The sequence below is a fragment of the Anser brachyrhynchus genome, assembly GCF_964034855.1.
Source record: "Anser brachyrhynchus genome assembly, chromosome: 5".
Lineage (NCBI taxonomy): Eukaryota > Metazoa > Chordata > Aves > Anseriformes > Anatidae > Anser > Anser brachyrhynchus.
Window position 1 is genome coordinate 60,038,060 of NC_137699.1, and position 21,536 is coordinate 60,059,595.

General features: G+C 45.0%; 1 protein-coding gene and 1 long non-coding RNA gene across 2 annotated transcripts in view; both read right to left on the reverse strand.

Moving 5' to 3' along the window:
* Window positions 1-1,389: 1,389 nt before the first annotated feature.
* Window positions 1,390-11,591, reverse strand: LOC308195449. Its single transcript, XR_013951524.1, has 3 exons — window positions 8,666-11,591; window positions 7,770-7,834; window positions 1,390-4,055 (listed from the first exon to the last, which is right to left on the reverse strand). It is a non-coding gene; the product is annotated as an uncharacterized lncRNA (long non-coding RNA).
* A 4,248-nt stretch (window positions 11,592-15,839) lies between these two features.
* Window positions 15,840-21,536, reverse strand: part of SLC38A6 (solute carrier family 38 member 6) — a 41,095-nt gene continuing 35,398 nt past the window's right edge. The window contains exons 13-16 of the mRNA XM_080592852.1: window positions 19,782-19,906; window positions 18,761-18,905; window positions 18,549-18,643; window positions 15,840-17,399 (exon numbers count right to left, since the gene is read on the reverse strand). Of these exons, the coding sequence (XP_080448978.1) occupies window positions 17,319-17,399; window positions 18,549-18,643; window positions 18,761-18,905; window positions 19,782-19,906 (446 nt within the window). The 3' untranslated portion in view covers window positions 15,840-17,318. The remainder of the gene's footprint in view (window positions 17,400-18,548; window positions 18,644-18,760; window positions 18,906-19,781; window positions 19,907-21,536) is intronic.

Below are 21,536 nucleotides of genomic sequence, written 5' to 3' on the forward strand. Positions count from 1 at the left end.
GTGAGAAAGTCCTTGGCCCTGCCCCTGCCTCCACTCAAACAAACCAAGCTGCTTGTTCACAAGCAGAGGATTCCTCCACTACGTAGCGCTCAGTTCCCCAGACAGTTTTTCATTTTATGGATTAGACTAAACAGTTGTGTCATTTTCTTTCTCCAGAGAGTGAAGGGCTGCAAGGTAAGAATTGGTTCCAAACAACTGCATTTACACGGTTTGCAAAAACACACTGGCTGAGTATTGACATGCTGCTGCCCAGGTGGTTCCTGGTGTCTCCAAACCCATCAGAAATGGTGAGTACCAGCAGAGGATTCATCTGCTTCCAGGAATCTGGCCCTATTCCTACAGACTACAAGATTGTACAAGTATGACTATGCCTAACGTCTCACCAGCTAACCTCAGGTTTTATTATAGCACTCTGCTGCTATCCCAGCAATGTCTTTTGAAAGGCAAAAATATCTCAGTCTCCCCACCCAGCCCTAGTCCCCCCCAGTTTAATGCCACCGAGATACGTATCTGTAGGCAGTGCTGTCAGAAGTAGCATCTGCTCCAACAAACTCTCCAGCGGAGCAACCTGCAGGACAATGAACATTGTTGGAGCGAGGGCCTCATCCATGCTCCAAGCACATCCCCAGAACTCACGGCATTGCTTTAGTCAATACATTCAAAACGCTGAGGGTTGATGTTGCTGGAGAACGGTCTCCAGGACCCCAGTATTCAGGATTCCTCTTCACGCTGGTTTGGCCTGCAGTCTCTAACATCGGAAGCAAAGTAAAAGACACAGGAAAAAAGAAATCAGCTAAATATTTCCCAGCCCTGGAATACAGAAAGATGGGGGGTTCTCTCCCTGTGAAAGTTTTAGGCATCACAACATCCATCCACTAGGAGGTGTTCTGCAGTGCCTTGAAGCCTGGTGGAACAGGGTCTCCTCTTGCTTGCTTTAAGCTTGCCATTGGGCAGTTTCATTAGGCAGCGTCTAGTTCTGTTTTTATGAGATGACAGTGAGTAACGGCTCCGTGGTCATTTCGCAGCTACGGAGGGATCAATCCGTATCCCCTCCATGGAAGCTTCTTTCCAAGAAGTGCATTACTCTTTGGGCTGTCCATTTTTTGGAAACCTAACAGTGCATTCTGTACAATATTTTGCTACAGGAGAGAAAGTTCTTGATTTTGGAAGTGTCATTTTAGTACACCCAGCACAAATGTTTATAAATACATACCTGCACACAGACACAGTGCTTGTCCAAACACATTCAAAGGATACCTAGGTTCTTTCATGTATTACATACTCAGAGTGAAAATAACCAGCTATATTTAACCCAGATCCAAGCCTAGACTAAATTATTTTAAAGGTCAATTAAAGAACAAAAAATCTTGGTAGTGAAAAGATAAAAAGCTCTCATTCATTTGCCATTCCAAGAGCTTTAACAGAACCAAAGCACAGAATGAGAAATTACAATTAAGTAGGATTTTATATAAAAATCGGTGACAACTCCAAGTTCCTATACCTGCCAAGACCTGAATGCAGATGACTGAATTTGGCCGACAGCAGTTGATGGAAACTCCATCGCTCACTGCGCTGATGTAGTTGTTTGGAAACCAACGGCTCTTGGCAGAGAAAACACATTTCAGCTTCTGTTGAATGACTGCACATATGATGAGCAGAAGATGAGATAGGCCAATAGCCGGCGTTCAAATCTGGATTATGTTTTGGCTAGGACTTAAAGTTCAGGTCTGGGGCCAAATGAAGGCTAGAATTTAGCCTGAAATATAATCCTGAAATCACATGGGCTCTTCTCCTCAGGTATTGGACTTGGCGGCAGGATCCTGGGGATATTTTCTCCCTTGCAATTGCTGGTCCACCCGTTTGGCAGGCGCGGCTGCGCTTGCTGCATTCCTGTTCTTTGGCCCTGTGTGAGTCAGTTCTGGAAAACTCTTATTTGACCACAACTGGAAAAGAAAAACTAAAAGGAAAAATAAAACAAACACACACACACACAAAAACCCCAAGCCCAAACCCACAGATCAAATTTGCAAGATGGGTCGGAACCACAAAGCCCAGATTTCCGCGCCAGCAGCCTGCATGAGTTCAGCTGGGAGATCCCAGAGCGGATCCCATGAGGGCCACCAGCAGCTGGGGGGGCCATGCGGGGCCAGGACCCGTCCTGAGCCAGAGGGGCCACAGGCATCCCACGGGGAGAGCAAGTGCGGCCAGCCAAATCCCCCGAGCAGCACCAGGGTTTGTTCTCTGGCTGCCTCGAAAAGCTATTTCCAGAGCTTAACTCAACACCTTCCTTCAACCTCAGAGCACCTCCCAGAGCAAACATAATCACCTCCCAGGTTTGGGCCTTACGCAGAAAGAGATCCATCTGCACAGGAATGATATTTAGCACGGGTCACAGTTTAAAATGCCATCAAAAATACCTGGAAGGGCAGTCATGGTTCGGCTCTGCCATCAGCAGTGAGGTGAGGACACCTCGGTGTGTCTGCTGAGGTAGGTGAGTGACGTGCACCAGAAGATTTGTGCAATAAGCAGGAACAACAGCCTGGCTGCACTCCTCACCATTTCTTAATGTCTGCACTCCTTGCCATTTCTACACACTGGGAACCCGTTCGAAAAGCAGCGATGGAAATCTTGGAAAGCGAATCGAAGCGAAGAAAAGCCCTTGGTGTAATTTTACAGCGTGTGAAAGACTTAAAGCAAGAAACACAACCAGATGCCACAAGGAAACTACTTCCAATTAGTTCTGCTTTGTGTTATACCTACTGATGAAAAATAAAAACAAATTCATTCTGTCAACAGCTCTATCTATAGCATAATCCTTAAATGAACTCATCCGTCAAACTGGTCTCCTCTGGCAAAACACATTACAATCCCTGTTTCTCAGCTGTGTGAATCAATCATCTGTTTCCCAAACCCATTGGTCAACATCTTAGGAACCCAATATATTTTTATTGCGCTAAACAAGCCAGTTGCAGGGCACCAACCTCACCACACCACCGATGTACGAAGTGTCCATCTACTAGCAAACTTGGCGATTCTGGGGGAGCTGTTTCCCTGTCAAGGTTACAGGGTGAACGCACTGACCCAAACCGAGCAAACCCCAGCCGTCCTGCCCCAGCAGTGTGGTCGGGCTGTGCTGCTGCTCACGGCTGGACGAGGTGAGAGAGCACCGAAGAACAGACTGGATTTTCTTCTGGGTGGACAGTTCAGACAGTGATGTTTGAAAGGGCATGGTTAGACTTTTTAGAAGATAAAGCTTTTAAGACAAAGCTAATGGTTCATATTGAAGGGTAAGAAGTTACAAGTCACCAGTCACCAGGGTCTGAAACGTACCTCAGAGAAGTCCTGTTTCCCACCAACACTCAGTCGTGCTGCGAGCAGAGACGTGCGGTTGATGCTTTGGGCTTCGCCACATCAGCTGATAGAAAATCTACCAAAAGAGTGATGCGAACCTGGGAGTTTCTTGGAGTTTCTTGCAGATGTATTAGTTCAGACAAACTACAGCGGTGGTTTTACCTGAGGCCACTTCATAAAAGTTTATTACTTAGTTGTATTTTAACTGTTAAATTGACAACCATTATGAGTTTCACTAGGGAATCCCTCAAAATAATCTACAACACAGTTACCAGGAGAGATTATCTAAGGAATATTGAGCAAAGAGACATGGCAAGGGCACCCTGGTCTTACTGTCCTTGCAATGGTACCCGCTGGTGTTACAAAAGCAGCAATATCCCCCCAGTAGCATCCTATTCAAGAGATACTTCATCATCTCCCATGGATTTCAGTTACTGGCATATGTTTGGGATGTTTTGCTTCTGAGCTTGACATTTTTGATGTTAGCCTTTACAACGAAACAAACCTTTCAGAAAGATCTGAGTAACACTTCCTTGAATCCTGGGGTGCACGCAGAACAGTAGAAGACCACCAACAAGAAGATCTTGTTGCTCAAGATGGCCAAACTCAAGGGGTCCGTGTGCTCACTTCGGCAGACATTAAGTCTCTGCTGCAGGGGACCATTCAAGCAGCCCATCGATGTATACAGATATAATTAAATTTCCCTGTGGATACAAAGGCAACAGGATTCATAATTTCAGGTGGATTTTGACAGCTCTGATGTGCTCTGCTCAGGGCTTCCAGACCTGGCTGATCTCAGTGCTGGGCCTGGGAGCCAGAGGAGGAGGAAGAGAGGAATTCATCTGAGCTGACACCAAGGTCAGCTTCCCTGAGGACCTAAGCCATGGCTCCTGGACACTCATGTACCGGGGACTGGCAAGTTGCATGGGGCTGGATGGGGAATTCTGTCAGTTCAATGTCTCCAGCACCAACATCCTTGGGAGGAATGAAAAGTTGCCAGCAGGACTGTCTAAAAAAACAAAACAAATGAGGCACCTTTCACTGGAGAGTCAAATAATCCCAGTGCAGTGCACAAAGGCACTGTGAAATCCACCCATGGAAAACCATCTGGTGTTCATCTTCCCTAAACCCAAACATAGCCACCCCAAATCCCCAGGCATCCCAAGGGGAAGCAGCCTCAGCCAGAATAACCACACGGACAGACACACAGACATGGACACAGCCCTGTACGCAGCAGGAGGGATGCCCCTAGCTCTGCTCAGAGCTTGCTCCCTTCTTCATCGAAGGACCTGCTGCAATCCCCTGCCCCGTACCGTGGATTGAGGCCATCCTCCCCTTTTGCTTTCACCAGCTCATCATTCAAATACTTGTCTTTAAATGAAGCTGAAAGAGCCACTACAGCATGGCCAAATCCAAGCATTCGAACCCATGAGTCAGCCCCACACCCTGTTCCTGAGCTGGCGTTGAACACCACGGGGGTTTTCACGATGCACTGAGCACGCCTTTGCTTCACTTTTGTATGCCCAAGGTCTGCTCTACAGTCACAAAAAGTAGAAGAATTTTTCTTTTCAAAGGTGTCCCGGCACGAGCTTAGAGCCTAAAGCGCCTGCCCAAACATCAGGTACTGCTAATTCATAACGTGCCACTAATAAGTATTGAGCACGTACTTGAATTTGGATGGACAACAATCTGTTGTGCTCAAAGAAAGGCGAAAACCAGATGTGAACCCTAGATGTTCACAGCATTTTCAAGAAGAAAAATCATTTATTTAGACAGGGCAGAGAGAAGAACAAGCATGACACCCAGCCTCCTGGTCACTTCCCAGAACTCCCAGGGAAGGCAGCGGGTGCTGGGGCAGACGTGGGCCTGGCCGCGGGGCCGGGGCTGCTTCGGGCTTTTCCCACCGTGTAAATGCCAGGGGCAAGTGCAGCATTTTGCTGTCTCTGACCAAACTTTGCTTAGCTGGGGGGGTTTGGCATAACCCGAAAGGCCCGATCCAAAGTAAGCCGTGCAATCCTCAAAATCAGCTCATACAAATAAGAGGACAGCTTTTGAGCACACAGCTGTGCTCCTGGCCAGGAGCAGAGCTCCGCAGTGCCTGGCCAAGCCAGGGCATGGCACTGGGGAGCACCCACCGGGGCCTGGATCTGTGCCCCAGGCATTTCCCCCTGCTCAGCTCCCTACGCACCGATGGAGGGCTCAGGACTCACCCCATAAGGCTGTGGGGCACCTCGCTAAAGACCCCTGGCCCCACCATTGGGATATTTGCACTACTGCTCCTCGCACGCCACCACCTCGGGGAGCTGCCCCGCACGCTCATGCCCTTCACCTCACCGGAGCCTCTGCTCACCCCCAGCGCCGCACCACGCTATAAATATCCCTCCCAACCCCTCCTCATCCACTGAGCCCCTGGCACCCCGGGGCAGGGAGCAGCCCCGGGGCCACCACCTGCTTCGCCCGCCCCGCGGGATGGCGCGGCCGCCCTGATCCCCAAGAGCCGGGACATCCCGGCCGGCTCTCCCCGAGGCACCGGCAGATTAGCGGCTCTATTTTTCAAGCTGCCCCTCTCTCACCCCCTCCGGCTTTCATTCAACTCGCAGGAATTTAAGGCAACTTGGCAGGGCAGGCAGGGTCTATATATAAACCCTGGTGGCCATCTCATCAAGCAAAACGCGATGAGCAAATGGCCTCTGTACCTGGAATGTGGTTTTGTGCAAGTGACAGGTCAGCAAAGCAGCTGACATCTTTCCTCGCAGCACAATGGGGATAGCAGGGATGCCATCAGCACTATTTTTTTCCTACCCTGCTGTGCACTAAAAAATTTATTCTAAGAACATTAGGGAGCAGGGGAGTAAAAATAGATCTGCAGGTTCAGCAAATGGCTCTCTCCACTCCTTGCGTTTCAACCTTTTTTGCAGAGAACAGAAGCAAAAAGGGTTGTGCTGCTCTGTTGAACTCTGTGTTTGCTCGGCAGTTCCTGGTAACGACACCGCTGCTTTCCAGGCTCATTTAAAAATGCTTCCAGCAACCTGGGCATTTTTGTGGTTCCGATTAAAACGTTGTTGACATTAACCACATGGTAAAGAAACTTGGAAATAAGGGTGACCTCGATCCAAACCCTCTTGCCAGGCTGGGAGCAGCCTGCGGAGCCGCCCTGTGAGCACACAACATGCACATCTCAAGGGTCTGCAGTGGCCAAATTTGCCTGGCCCCCAGAGACATGCGGTGGTCAGATAATCTGAGAGTTAATGCTGGTGGAGACATTTCTATGGAGCAGGCTGGGAAGTGCCACGACAGCACGGGTAGGCAGCTCCTGCTCTTCCCAGCTCTGCAGGCGAGTCGCCTGTGGAGAGGTGAGCGTGTTTACGGCCAAGTCATAAGCTGCTGAGTGCAGGCTTTGACCTTGGGCTCTCCTCTGGTTTCCTTGTAGGCAGAGGATGAGGACACGAGATGGGCCACCACAGCAGGACCATCTCCGGGGTGAGGGCAGAGCAGGCAACTGTGCATGTGGGGAGGCGCAGGCTGCCAAGCCTCAGGGCAGCAGGGCCGATGTCCCCATCCCCACCCCAGAGCCCCCTGCACAGCGGGGCTTGTGCTATGTGCTTTCAAACACATCCCCCAAAGCTAACGACGGCCTGGGGTTGGGCCATGGGATCTCTCTAAGGAGCTGTTTTGGGGGTAGATGATGCCAGCTTGACTAAGCTGAAACATCTGGCGTGAGCACACTTGGTGTTCCCTCCAGGCGCCCAGCGGGGAGTGGCACGGAGCTGTGCACCACGCTCCCATCAGGCGCAGCCCAAGCCCTGGAGCAGGGCGCTCCGGTCCCCGTCCCCACAGCAGGGACACCCAGCACAGCATGGGGGGGCACTGTCCCCAGCTTCCCACCACAGATATCACTCCAGGACCAACCCAGCTGTGCTAGAAACCAGAAAAGGGAGCCCCTGTGAACCTCTGGCTCCAGCTAAACCCAGCTTGGCTTCAGCTGGCTCTTGGGCCTTGATTAAGGTTTCCAAGCGATGGCAGCCTCCAGGCTGGAAGACAAACGTGCACATGGCCTCCTACTTGCCCCTCACCAGCTGGTGTTAAAAGGCTTGAGGGATGAAGTACCTCTTTCACTGATTTACACTAGTGAGACCCCATGCACGAGTGGCTCATGGCCAGGGGTAGTCCAGGGCAGAAATTCCTGCTAAAAGAACCACCCCACCACCCTACTCCCAACCCCTGAAATTTGCAGACACATTCAAGTGATTTAAGGGCTGGATCCTGAAGATTCAGCTTTCATTAAAGCCCTTGGCATTTAGGCTCCTGACCATACCAGAACGGGACCGACCCACAGGTATACCTGTCACCCTCTGGTGCTGGGCAGCGTGGGACAACCAGGAGCTGTCAACTTCTTGGGGTCCCCAGCAAAACCTCACCTATTTGTGGAAGCAGCATCCGTGGGGCTCTGCTTTTTAGACCTTCCCGGTTAAGTGAGTTCCTTCTGCAACACAAGAAATGACTTCAGTGCTCAGCTTCTCAAGAGTTCGTTTAACAGCGTGCTGTGGGGATTAGGGGGACGACAAGGAATTTTAATAGAAGGAAAGCACTTTATAACTCACTTCCAAGTTGATTTGTACAGCCAAAGCTGCTTTGTTATTCTTTCACAGGGGAAAGATCCCAAGAGCAAACACCTTCAAAGGAGCAATCCAACTCTCCTTGAAGGCAGGAGAGGCAAACCCTGCAAGTCAAAGCAAGGGCTGAAACGTGCCCAGAATCCCTAAGTCCCTGAAGATCTCCGTTTGGCAGATTGCTGCAGCATCCCCTGAGTCTCAGAAGCTGGAGCCTCATGGGTGATGCTGCGCTATCAAAACACTGATGTAGGTGGAATTTTTTTATACCTAGAGCAACGCCGTGCTTAGGATTACATCTTTAAAAGACTCTTTTCTTGGCGCTAAGGTTCATTTCAAAAGGGGAAATTTCTCTCCTAGAACCTCTAAACCCCTTGTGTTTGCACTGCACCCTCACGCAGGGTCCAGGGGCAGCGGGGAAGTGCCCAGGCCAGGACTTGGCTTGGCTTGGGTTTGGACAAGTTTAGACAAGACATGGCAAATGCAAGGCCCCTGCCCCAGCAGGCCGGCCTGGGTGGCTGAAGGGAAGTCGAATATCAGCCTTCAGAATACCAGCATTTGGGGGCAGAGGGATCTATCCATGATTTCCATGTATCTCCAGCCTGAGGCTTTGCATCCCTCGGGCAAGCGTCATTTCTTGGCTTCCAACCCACCGAACCGAACAGTCAGATTAAGGAATGACAAGACAGACGACATTTACTAACATTTGGCAGCCAGGCTGAGACAACGTCTCTCCACCATCGTTCGAGTAATCTCCCCTTGGAAAAGGCCCAGATGAGTGTTCCCGCTGCTCAGATGGTTCCAGAAGAAATGACTTGTAAACAGCAGTGGAAACCGTGCCAGGAAATACCAAAAGAAAAAAAACCATGCCGTTTCAACAACAATTTCAGAGCCGGCTCCAGCAGCGATGCTCTTACGAGCATTAAACACGGCCATCCCTGCGCAGCTCCTGGGGACGGCCTCCTGTGAGGGGCCTGCTCACCTCAGCGGCGGCACCCGGGCCATCCGCACTCGCCTCCACTGTTGGCCCCTTCCAACACTGATGAAACCCACAGCGCCATGGGAATGCCTCGGTCCTCAGCACCCAACAAATGTGCCGGGGCCTGCTTTTGAGTGCCACGGCCCTTGGGCGGGTTTCTGCTTCTGCCTTTCCTCATCGTCAGCACCCTGCACATGGCGGTCCGCAAGCAGGGCCTGGCTGTGCTGCAGCGCTCCTGGAGAGAAACAGAGGGATCAATGTCCTGGGGATAAATACCATGTAAATTCATTGAGAGAAATCTGCCCCATGGCCCTGTACCCCATCACGTACACAGCATCAAAAAGGCAGGAAAGGCCGCAATTCCCCCCGGAGCCTGGGCAGAGGAAGGCACCTAGGGAAGTGTTGCAGCTCAGGCTCTTTCTAGCAGCCACAGCTCCCCCTCTTTGAGCAAAGTGGCTTCCAGAAAGATCTCACATTGGCAACCCTTGCCTCCCACCTGGGACTTCTCCTACAGCTCTCCATACTTCTGAGCTCGAAGCCTGAAGGACTCAGCCAGCACTTGGCCAGGGAGTAATAGAGGAGATTCCCCTGCACCCCTCCTAAAACTCGGGGCTGAGGAGCCCCCCCAGACAGGCTCCTGTGACTGTACAATGACTGGCAATTAATGGGTACCAGAGAAAGGCGAGGCCAGTGTTCTTTCAGAAGTTAGCCTCCACACCACCAAGACAGGGCTCAAGAGGGACACTTAGCACAGATGTTGTCCAGACTGCCTCTGTCTCCATGCTTGGTGTTCACCGACACGAGGCCAGACTGCTGACTCTGCCACACGGGTCAGGCCTTTCAAATGTTAGGTCTAAAGGATCAAATAACAATTTATGCATTTGGAAAAAGAGAGGTGAACCGCAGACAATAAAAAGCATGGATTCGGTCATTTCTCTCTTTGAAAGCGGTGGAAGTTGTTCATCAAAATCCCCAAGCAAAAATCTCACTACGCGTCCCGTGAGCTATTCCCAGTGCCAGATCCGTACAAAGCTGTAAAATACACAGGCTACTTAAACCCTTCCTGCAGGGAGATCCGCAGCCACGGGCTGCACAAACCCAGCTGGGGAAACGCTGTATCAAAGCCCCGTTTCCGGACCAAGGTTCAAAATGAAACAGCAGAGCCGAGCTTGAGGAGGTGAGAATAGGGCCTGAGGTTTTCATGGTCATCAGCTCTAGGTTCTGTGCTGTGATAAGCATGTCCTAGGTCCCTTCTAGGTCCCCATATGTAAATCCTGTAACCTGCCTGGGAGGGTGGCTGGCAGCGCTCCCCGCACGCCTGGAAGGAGCAGCCTCCGGCAACCACCCAGCTTCCAGACCTCTCAGCTCTCCTCCAGCCAGACCCACGATTTGCTGCATGACAAAACGGAGCGATCATTTCCACCCCGGTCTCCAGAAAGGTAGTTCTGCAACCCGGGCTGATTAGCTACCACACCAGCCTCCTGTCCTTCGTATAAATCTAGTGCCTTTGATTACATCATGCCAGAAAACTGAAATGTAAGTCAGATGGTTAAGGCATTAATGGCTGCACTGTAAAGACTCAACAATGCAAACCTTCCCAAAATGAACTGTCTTGACCTTCACCATGCTGACAATAAAAGTGTGACATCATGTGCAAACGAGCTTTAAATTTAAACCAGGTGCAGCAAGCTGCCTGGCGTCTTAGGGCTGCTGTGTAAACCACTAACATGCGAGCAGCTATGCTGGAGGCAAGCGAAATGCCAAGCCCGGACAGGACCCGCTCAGCAACAGAAACAGGTATAAGCAGCTGGTGTGGTGCAGGACAAAATAAAGCATTGCACTTGAAAAAGGCAGCTCTGGGGTTATTTGGTACCAATTCTAGTTGGGGCAAATGTTATTAAGTAAACACAAGTTTGCTGATGTTCATCTCCATGCGACGAGCACACTTGCATTCATACAGCTCTGGAATCAAGCCAGTAGTACAGTGATGAGGTTTGTCCATTTTTCTCTCCTATTCAATTCAAGACTCCCTTAGACTTTGCAGAATGTTTGGGGTTGTGCTCGCAGGTTGTCAGCCTGGACAGCAATCAGAGAGCTCTGTGATTTACAACCCAAAAACCATGGCCCTGCTCCAGAGCCCTTCCAGTGCAGCCATCACCCCTCTTGCTACTGCTCCTTAAAGAAATGTTCTGCCTTCCCCGGCCGCCCCTTACCTTGCTGCACAAAAATGCCCTTCCCACGTGGGTTTCTATGAGCAGTTTTCCACCTGCTTTGCCCTGCCCGGCTCCCGCCATCCATGCCTGGAGGCAGCGCTGGCATGGGGCACGCTGTGTGGCTGTGGCCGCTCACATCTCTTCTGCTGGTTCTCGTTTCACAGAAGCAAAACAGAGGCAGGGTTGCTGTGATGAAACCAATACCTAAGAGGAAGTCTACTGCAATTCTCTGCACCCTTCACATTTTGGAGAGCATAGCCCAAAGAGTAAAATCAAACTCTGCTCAGCTGACAGGTCCTGGAGGAGCAATGAGCATATTCATTGCAAGCTGGGTGCTGCAAGACATCGGTGCTCAGAATGAGGAATCACAGACAATTACACAGGAGAACACAGTGAACCAGGCACTGCTGGAATGATTTTAAGGAAATCACCCTTCCCTGGCTAGAGAAATGCTACAGCCCGAGCTGGGGCTAACAGCAACGCCATCACACTTCAGGAACCGAGGGCAGAGAACCCAGCACCAGGTTTGCTTCGCTAAGTGGGCAGGCCACACGCATGGCATGGGGAAGGAAAGATGACAAGCAAACAAGTTATGCAAATACTTTTCTTTATTTTCGGAACATACCCTAGCTGTTCCACAGGGAATTCAGAATAGGAAACATGTTGCACAACACACAGGTCAGACATCAGCTAGGCCTTTTTTACATACAGATGATTTTTATTTTTTATTTTTTATTTTCAACAGAATTTCAACTCCGCATTAAGCACGGTTGAATGAGCACTACTCAAACACAAACACAAAAAACATCACCACAAACTGTAGAAGTTAGGCAGCTCTTTTTTAATACTGAAAACTGTCTGCCACTGGCAGTCGTTAGGCAGTGATATGCCTCACGGTTTCTCAGTACGCAGAACAACTATAATGAATGCTTTCAACATTGAAGTCAACTGTAAAACAACAATTTTGGGTTAAGTGTTAAACCTAATTAGGAAAGGAGTTCTGCAGCAATCAATGTTACTTTACCTCCTGGGCTGATCGAAAGTTGAATCTCTGAGAGCACATTAGGATGCCCACTACGGAGGTAACACTAATCTTCATCCCCATAGGGACATTTGGAAACAACTTGATTATCTTCAAGCATATGCAGTGATGCAGTGGTAAAATGTCCATCCCCTTCTATTGTTTATACAAGTATCAATGTAAGCCAAATAAAGATCCCAGGCTGCTGAATTAGCAGGATTCAGAATTTTGAACCTCACTTTGGCTCAGTAAGAGCTCGGGAGCTGGCTTACGAGAAAGGTACACATCTGCATCGATGGCGAAGCAATTAATCATTTGTATCCAAAACAGGCACAATTCTGTCCTCACATATCCTTTGTAATACTGAAAGAGCATCAGCTGATGCTAATGAAAATGGTTCGTGTTCTTTACAATTAATCTTAAAATTAATTTTAGGAATTTATTTTAAACAAAACTGGCCATATTGGGTCAGGCAAAAAGTCCACAGTAATCCTGCTCTACCAGTGCCCAAGGGAGACGCCAGTGGAGGTACTTGCAGCCTCCCTGCACTGCAGCTTTTGGAGCACTGACTTCCAGATCCATACCGAAGTGATTATTTGTGCAGCACCAGTAATGAACATACTGTTCATACAGTAATGAAGTACAAGCCCATATCCTCTCTCATGGAAACAATGCGTTTACCAGCTGGGTAGGATTCAGCACTTGCCCTAGCAGCTCAATTGGACCATCACGCATTTTTCCTCATTAGGAGGATCGCAGGGGCATGAAATACGGCACCTTGAGTACACTCCGTGTGACAAAAATGATTTAAGAGCTCCAGATCAGCACAGGCTTCCCCTGTTACAAAGTTATGACATCTCCATGCTCCAAAAAGACAAATTCTTACAAGGACAGACATGACGGGCACACACCAAAAAGGCCTGCCTGCATCTAGCACTGACCTTAGGCAATGACCAGCTGTAGACACCTAGTGAAAACCAGAGCCACAAGGCATGACTAAAGGCAGACCGTTCACCCACGCTGCACTCCCCATAATGATCATGTGGAGTGCTCAACTAATGGCACGTTCCTGCCCAGAGCCACACAACTGGCCTGCTCGAAGGAACCTGCTTTGGCAGGGGGTTGGACCCGATGATCTTTCGAGGTCCCTTCCAACCCCTACAATTCCGTGATTAATGCAAAACCGAAATGGAGGGAAGGGGAAAGGAGTGACAGAGAGAGCAGGACGGTTTCAGTGTCTCAGTTTTCACTACACAGGGCCGTGAAAAAATTTTAAACCAACTTACTGCAATGAAGGTGAGTATTAAGAATGCAAACTGCTTAGAAACATGGGAGTAAAACAGAAGCATTTGCCACAATACTAAGACAGGTTAAGAACACTCTTGTTTTGCAGTACTCATTTCTGTAATGCTGTTTGCACACTCTCCGCACCCAGTTTACCACAGGCCATCTGAAACGTGAGCAGCTTTTAAACTGGCAAGGTACGGAAATAGGAGAATGAGTGAAAACAAATCAAAGGCTACCAAATAATTTTAATCTCTACATTTTTCTTCTTGTTCATCTGGGGAAAGGCAACCTTGCCAAGTGAGTTCAGAAATGCTAGCTACAGATAATAAAGTAGAACCACTAAAATTTAAAAATGTGGAAATATAGCCAGAAAAATCTGTACACAAGAAGAAAAATATATTTAGCAGCACATGACTCAGCAGAAAGCTCCAGAGCGGGTGTACATTTAGCTCAAAAAACCTCATGCTTGTGTACAACGGTAGTGAAACCCTTACACAGCCATAATGAACAGAAGAGTCTGTGGGAGATTCAGAGGATAAAAATAGTGTTCTTGCTTTGTTTTTTCATAGCGGAAAATGCTTGCACCTTTTTCTAAGCCCTTTCTCTTTCTGTCCCTCTCCCCACATTTTAAGTTATGTATCATCCAAGCTTCTTAAAAGTAGCAGGATTTCCAGCTCTTTTCAAGTGGAAGATAACGCATTCTGCAAAGCAATGTGCTCCTATCCTTCCTGCACTGCAGCCAAAATGTAATAACAGAGCTCCAGCAGAGGTGCAAATTGCTTCCCTTCATCCTCACGGTGTATTAACTTCACACACTGGCATTCATCATTCCAGAGCCTACCTACCAGGACAGTTAGTTAATAGCCAGGCTTGCGTACCCACAGATTAAAAACAATTGTAGTGATTTCCATAGCATTACAGGGATCAACTGTAAAACTGACACCTTATTTCAGGTATTCTGTGAGTCCCCATTTTTTACCATGATGTACACAAACCCAGCTCTCTGTGTACGAGCAGAAGATTGCAGTGCAGGGCAAGGCTCCGCTTTTTCAGGAGAAAGTAAGAGCAAAGGCTTAGCAAAACTTTGTCAACTTTCAGCACCTTCACAGATAATATAAATCTGCTTTGTTAAGTCCTGCCGTTTAGAGTTTAAAATAAAGTGACTGCAATGATGTCCTACAACTTCCACTCAATAGTAAGCTATAAGAGCATAAGATAAATGAGAAAATTTCCATAAAACCTCCCAATTCTAAGAAATATTCCTCCTAATTCCTAATGTCTGGAAAAAAAACAAAAACAAAAACAAAACATCTATACTTCATTGACACGTCTCCTGTTTTCCTAAAAAGTTTTGAATCAGTCAGAAAATAATTTCTTGATCTACTGCTGTCATCAATTTCTCAAGATACACTTCATTAAAGAAGATTTTTAGCTTCTTACACTACTGTCAGAGAAAGCCAGTGTGGATGAACCCCTATAGTTCACCCCTATAGTGAACCACAAAGCCCATCAAACAGCTATTAGAGGGTAGCCACAGCCAGTAAGGTGGCTATACCTGGTTATGCAGAGTTGAAAAAGAACTGCGAGAACAGAGGCAAGATTCAGAGCCTCAATCCCTAATACTCACACAATGTTGAGAAGCTGTCTGATTGACCCCTCGATCCCAGGAGGCCAGAGACCTCTCGAGTTGGAGGCATGCTCAGTGTGCACAGATTGCTCCAGCAGGTCAAGTGTGAGGTTTGTGAGAAAAACACTCATGTAGTGGCTGCTGCTGCACAAGAAGGCAGTCCTACTCCCTCCACCCTAAAAGAGCTCACTCATTTGTTTTGGCAGATAACTTGTCACATCTCCTGGTCACACGGCCTTTCTGCCAGTTAAACACGCTGAGCAGGAGCCACCGCCAGTGCTGGTGCCCTAGGAGAAGTTGTGACCTTCTGGCCAAGAGTGGAATGCTGTTTCTGGTAGTGACAAACTCTTAGATGGCTCACCTTGCATCATGAAACCTCTGCTAGAAGCTTTGTGATAAAAATGACTGCGATCTTTTCCAGAATATAGTGTACCAATTCCTACAGAACGGGGATTCAACCAAACTTGTGAGTTACTGCCCGTGCCTTACCACTCAAGTCTATTTCTGTATTAAACTCCTAAGTCGAAGAAAATTCCCGAGGCACAAAGGTTTCTTGAAGCAGTACCAAGCTGCACAACCAACACCACCTGGGTGCCTTCAGGCCATCTATCAGAAGTGAAAAACATCTTACAGATCCCGAGAGTTGAGTGATCTGTTTGCACTGGAGCTCAATAACACAGACCTGCTGCTAAGAAGTTAGAAATGCCAATTTACTGGGGCATCTTCCCTACCTCAAATGATAAAACATACGTCAACGCATTAACAGCATTGTTTCAGCACGATTTTCCAGCTAGAGAAAGGTGTGCTAACTGTGCACCTTACGGACAGAAAAAAAATATAAATGGCACTTACTAGCTGCTTCCAAATTACATAGATAAATTACTTTGCTATGTTTTGTTTGTGTCTTATACCAATTCTCAGATGTAAAAGTGCTAACCTAAATTAAAAGAAATACTGCATCTGGAAATGATGAAGAACTTTCCCACTCTCTAAATCAAGCCATTTGAGTCTGAGGTCTAATTTCTTAACTTTACACAGGCCGTTCCTGTGGAGGCTTAACTTCTTTAGGGCATATAGTCTCTAAAGAGATTAGGTTATTTTAAAGCCATCCTATTCCATCTGATAGTAACAAATTTAAGAAGGTTTACCATGATATTAGTAGAATGAAAGCAGTGGAAGATATGAGGAATTTTTGTGGTGGGCACCCAATACCATACATACCAGAGCCCAGTTGGTGTTGAAAATTGCAGTCACATTCCATTTAGGCCAAGAAAGAATTACAGAAGGGTACATTAAATTTTAGAGATCTGGGGTAAAACTAAGGTCCCATAAACATAAAATTTCCTTTGACTTCAACACAGGCAGAATTTCACATTTCAAGCCCAAACCTCCTCTGACACACAGCAGTACATAACATTTAGATATGCTCTATTTCAAACATGAAACACTAGTAGAAATGGGAGTAAGAGAGAAAAAGAAACATTTTCCACCGTCAGGAATAGTGAGGTAAATTGAATAACATTCAAAAGCAGACATTAATTGAGAGATATCTATTTTTAACTTGAAAATTGAGACTTCCTAATGCTACTAAAACCTATTAAGCTAGATGGGCAAAAGCGTCTAATTTAAAAATTACTTCAGTATGATTCAAGTACACAGAGGTATAAAACTGTATTCAAGAAAACAATTACCACGATGTGCCCATTAAACTGGGCTAAGGCTCTTGGTTTCTGAATCCATATTTGGATAAATTAGGGTGAACATTTGGAATCAGGAAGTTCTTTATATGAACTGGCTGAAGTTTTGGAAATTATTCAAGCAACAGAAGTCTTTCACTGTTAGGATAATGTGTGGCATGCACATCAGGATTGATATAAAATCTGTCCATATCATTCTCTCTAAAAGAAAAGTTATTTCAAGGTTCTGCTTTTGTTCACCATGTGCACTAAACTGTTTTTGCATTGCAGAAATTCTCAAGAGATCTTTTTACCTGTCATGATTACATCATTAAAAACTAATATTTTAGAATAGCAAAGACTTATTGTGCAATAACTGAAGAGAGTTCCTTCTCAAGATTAAAGAAAGAACATTACTAATGGACTAAAAACCAGAGGATTATTTCTTCGACAGTGATTTCTTTAGGATGTTCAGCATTCATTTCAGTAGTTTTGACATATCTCTGGTTCTTGATGTCCTCCTGAAGCCCACTTCAGACAGTAACAATATGCTGTTACTGATTAATCCAATTGAAAATTATTAGAACTAAACTGAGAAGACCAACACAAATGCCAAAAATAACCAATGCACATGCCTGTGAAGAAAGAAAGAGAAAAATTAATGTTTTACTGAAGAAAGCATTTTACATTTCTAAAGCTTATGACTGATGATGAAAAAACCTGTAAGGACAGGTTTAAACAGTGTCTTTTCAAATAATCTTTTATGCTGCAATTATTCAGTCTTCAAATACAATGCGTCTGCTTAGGGTGAAATGAAACTAAGTCTGCCCTGAGATGGTTTCTCTGGGAACTCCCAGAACAGTTTAGTTTGCTCGCAGTATCAGTATGAAAACTGCATAGATGGATATGCTTGAAAAAAAACCAAAAAAACATAATTAGCCCTTTAGAGCTCTGAATGAATTAAGAAACCGAATTTGTATTTTACCAAAATTTAAATGACAATGGATTCTTTGTATTTCTGAACAGCCAGGTTACAATAAGGAAACCACAGTTCAAGATACAATAGATTGTGAATTTCTAACAAGGCCCCCAATTTTTTTGCAACTACTCAAGACTTTAAATGGTCAGAAGAGCCTCATCACAAAATTTTCTTTCAGGTTCTCTGATTTATCAACACAAGAGCAGCCCTGTGAATCATAGGAATAGCAGATAATCTACGTATAAGCAGTTTGTTGGCATTTTAGACGCTGTCACAGAGTTGTTCTGCTGAGCAGTGGTTAAAAAGAAGCAGAGTTATAGCGCAAAAAGCAGGCTGCTGCACAAATTCCAACTAGAGCTTAACATACTGTGCCAAAAGAGAAACCATAAAGGAAAAAAAAAATCACCATGTTTTTCAGAAGGCTTACACAGAAAACAAGCATAAACACTGTTTCACTTAAATGCAGTTTGGCTTTGTCCCAGCTGCCCAAACAACATCAGAGTAATGCGTAAAAAACAAAGAGAAACTGGATTAAAAGTTGACATCTGAAAACTATAGGGAAAAGCATGTATTCAGATCAGTGGTCCAGCCCACAGACATACTGCTACTCTAAGAGGTCTTGTAAAAAAGGAGTTTCAGAAACAGCAGAGCTAACACGAACGATAAAAGAAAATGCTCACAGATTTTGCAAACTGCAATGAAAACAGGAACTTTGCCCCTTGGATTACATGCTCTACAGTGCATTAAGATGTATCTAGAATAAGCTTCTTTAAATATAATTAGCACAAGTTGAATAAAAGCATACCCCAAGTTTCTGTGGTGATAGGAAGTCCTCTCTGCTAAGCTTCAGATAAAATAGTCCAGGATATATAAAAAGCAAACATGTTGACGTGGTTGAACCTTTAAAAAACAGAAAGTAAGATTTTACTTGGAGCAAGATTAAAATATACTAGCTCATCATAATACTGAATTTCTTGAATAAAAATAAAAATAATAAAAAAGCAAACAACAACTTACCAACTACTCCAAACATGTTTTTAATGTCTGGCACATATATTGCAAACAAAACAACAATCGTATTCAGTGCTAAAGTGACAAAGATATGGCAAATCCATGACACAGGAAGATGAGAGAAAAACAGCATCAATACTGCTTTCCTTGCCTGCATAAAAGGAAGAGAAACATTGCATGGTTAAATAAATGCATATATTTTAATCTTATTTCAATTTCATAAACAAGAATTGTATCATTTCAGATGTGAAAGAACATTTTAAATCAAATGCAAAAATAATTTGGTAATAGTTAAATGAAGTTTTGTCTTTCTGTAGCATGGAAATAACTAAAGTATTAAAGCGATATTTATCATGTGGGCCCTTAGTCTTAAGGAACAATTCCTTATTTGCATGGACAATAAAAGGTTTGGGGATAATCTTTTGTCTCTGAGCATGCTTGTCAGGAAGTAACACTGCTGCCAACTTGTATGTAATCTATACACTACTTATATATACATAGTTTTAACTGTTGCTTTTTTATTTTTTATTTATTTTTTATTTTTTTGTCATAACCGAATGAATTCTCTCAAACCTACCATGGTATTGATAAGCTAACGTATTTTTTTTTCCAGTGGTGAAATAAGTCAATATGTGTTTTCAATTTACAATGAAATTGAGTTTTCAAGTGTAAGTTTGTTTGTGTGTGCGTGCGTGCATGTAGAAAGGAAAATCCAAGTCAGCAAAACTCAATCTAAGAGGAAAAGAAAATCAAACTAAATAAACTTTAGAAGTTCTGAATTCTCTAAATTAAAAACAATGCTGTGGGCTAGTTTTAATCTGAAATCTGTCTCAAGAGCACAAATTAGCTTAGTGGTTAGTTGTTATTTTGGAGCTCTCATGGAACATATGCAAATATGTGGTCTTTGATCAATCACTTGACAAGTGAATAAAATACACAAGACTAGATGTGACTCAAATATTTCAGTCTGCAAAGCATTAGTGTTACCATTGCTTATGCCAGCTTAAAAATGTTTAGGAGTACTTACTGGGAAGTGGATTAGAGGGACTGTCAAAAGCACAGCAAACAGTATGGCTAATTTAACAGTCAGGATGACAGTATCATGTGGCAGGTACTTGTTGTAACTTTGCAGCAATTCAGAGTCCACTTTGTCTGAAAAACAGAAAAATTAATTGTTTTCTTTATCGCCTGAGACCTAACAGTGAAATAATTAGCAACGCATATTAAGCTTACATTCAAATTGATCATTTTGCTTGTAACTAGTGCACAGTGGGAGGGGGTGCACAGAAGCATCACTGATATACCAGCTCTAACTGATACATAACCCAGAGAAAACTTAAAAAAAAATAAATAAATAATAATAATAAAACCTTCAAAAGGCAAGACCCTATGAAGCCTCTGATGAATCCAAAGCCATCTGAGAAGATACAAATATGGAGGAGGAAGGATTAAAAAGATATTCCATCCTTGTAGATATGTGTTCTGAAACTTTCAATCCACTCACTATTCAGGCAATGTTTAAACTTACCTGAATTTTGCTACATTAGCTAGGCTTAAAATAAAAGACCAGTTTTAGTGGCTTGAAACGATGAGCTAACACCACAGGTAAAGTCTAGAAACCTCCAGAAAACATCTCTCACAGAACTAAAGAAAACATACAGATATTGGTATCCACAAGTCTTAAATCTTTTCTATGGGAATATTTTGAACAAATAACAAAAAGCACCATTCACAAATTAAAACGTGGGTTTAGTCAAAGTCTGCACTCCCAGATATACTGACGCTTGACAAAGGGCCTGAAACTTAAGCAGGGGCTTCATTTCACTAATAAAGAAAATGCAACTTGACTGATCAAGTCTTTACACAACTCTTCCAATCCTAACATGTCAGGAATACCGTAACCTCCGGATTCACTTTTCTAGGCTCCAAATACCTGCATGGAGGCTGCTAGAGTTCAATTTAGAGACTTGTCTCAGTTAGGACCTGGTTTGGTACAGATGCTGTACAAACCTGTTGACAAATACCATTTGAAGAGTAAAAAATCTTCAGTAGTGTGAAAAACAAATTGTATTATTTTTGCTGTCTGCTGTCTTGCCAAGTAAAGAGAAAGGATACATGAAATGAAGCCAAGTATACAGTACTGTAAAACTTGTTCTGTTTGTATGAAACAGACAACACCAGATTCTTTTTGTTCAACTAGAAACCAGGAACAAATTCGCTTTGCTAAATTGACTGAAATGCATTTTCCCTTTTTTTATTTTTCCAGAAACATTAAGTGATATGTGAGGTAAAATTTCACGATTTGAAAGAAAAGCTGCAATTCAATTTAAAGGAAGAAATGTTCAGAACTATGCTAGGGTGTGTGCTTTTCTTATCCACTGCCTATACATATATTGGTGTACTGCTGGATGACATGGAGAAGAATATTTAGCATCGGTTATACTTTTAAAAGGTATTTCTAACAACAAAAAATATCTATTTTGACACTTGAGACTGATTTTCCTCCACGCCAAATGGAGGCAAAGTGCAAAACAATGACACCTAAAGGCTGACAATTTGGTTTCCTATAGCACCCGGAGAACAGGGGACTGTGTTGGTAACACAACTAACCACCCCAAAAGCTTTCGTATCACAGCTCTACTTTCTTCAGAGTGTGAATCTTGTGTGATCTCCATCACGTGCGTATTTAGCTTTGCAAAACCCAGTCTACTGTGGAATTACTACGGTATTGTACACCGTGTGTACATCTTCACCACAAGTTACTTTTGTACTACTCAAGGCA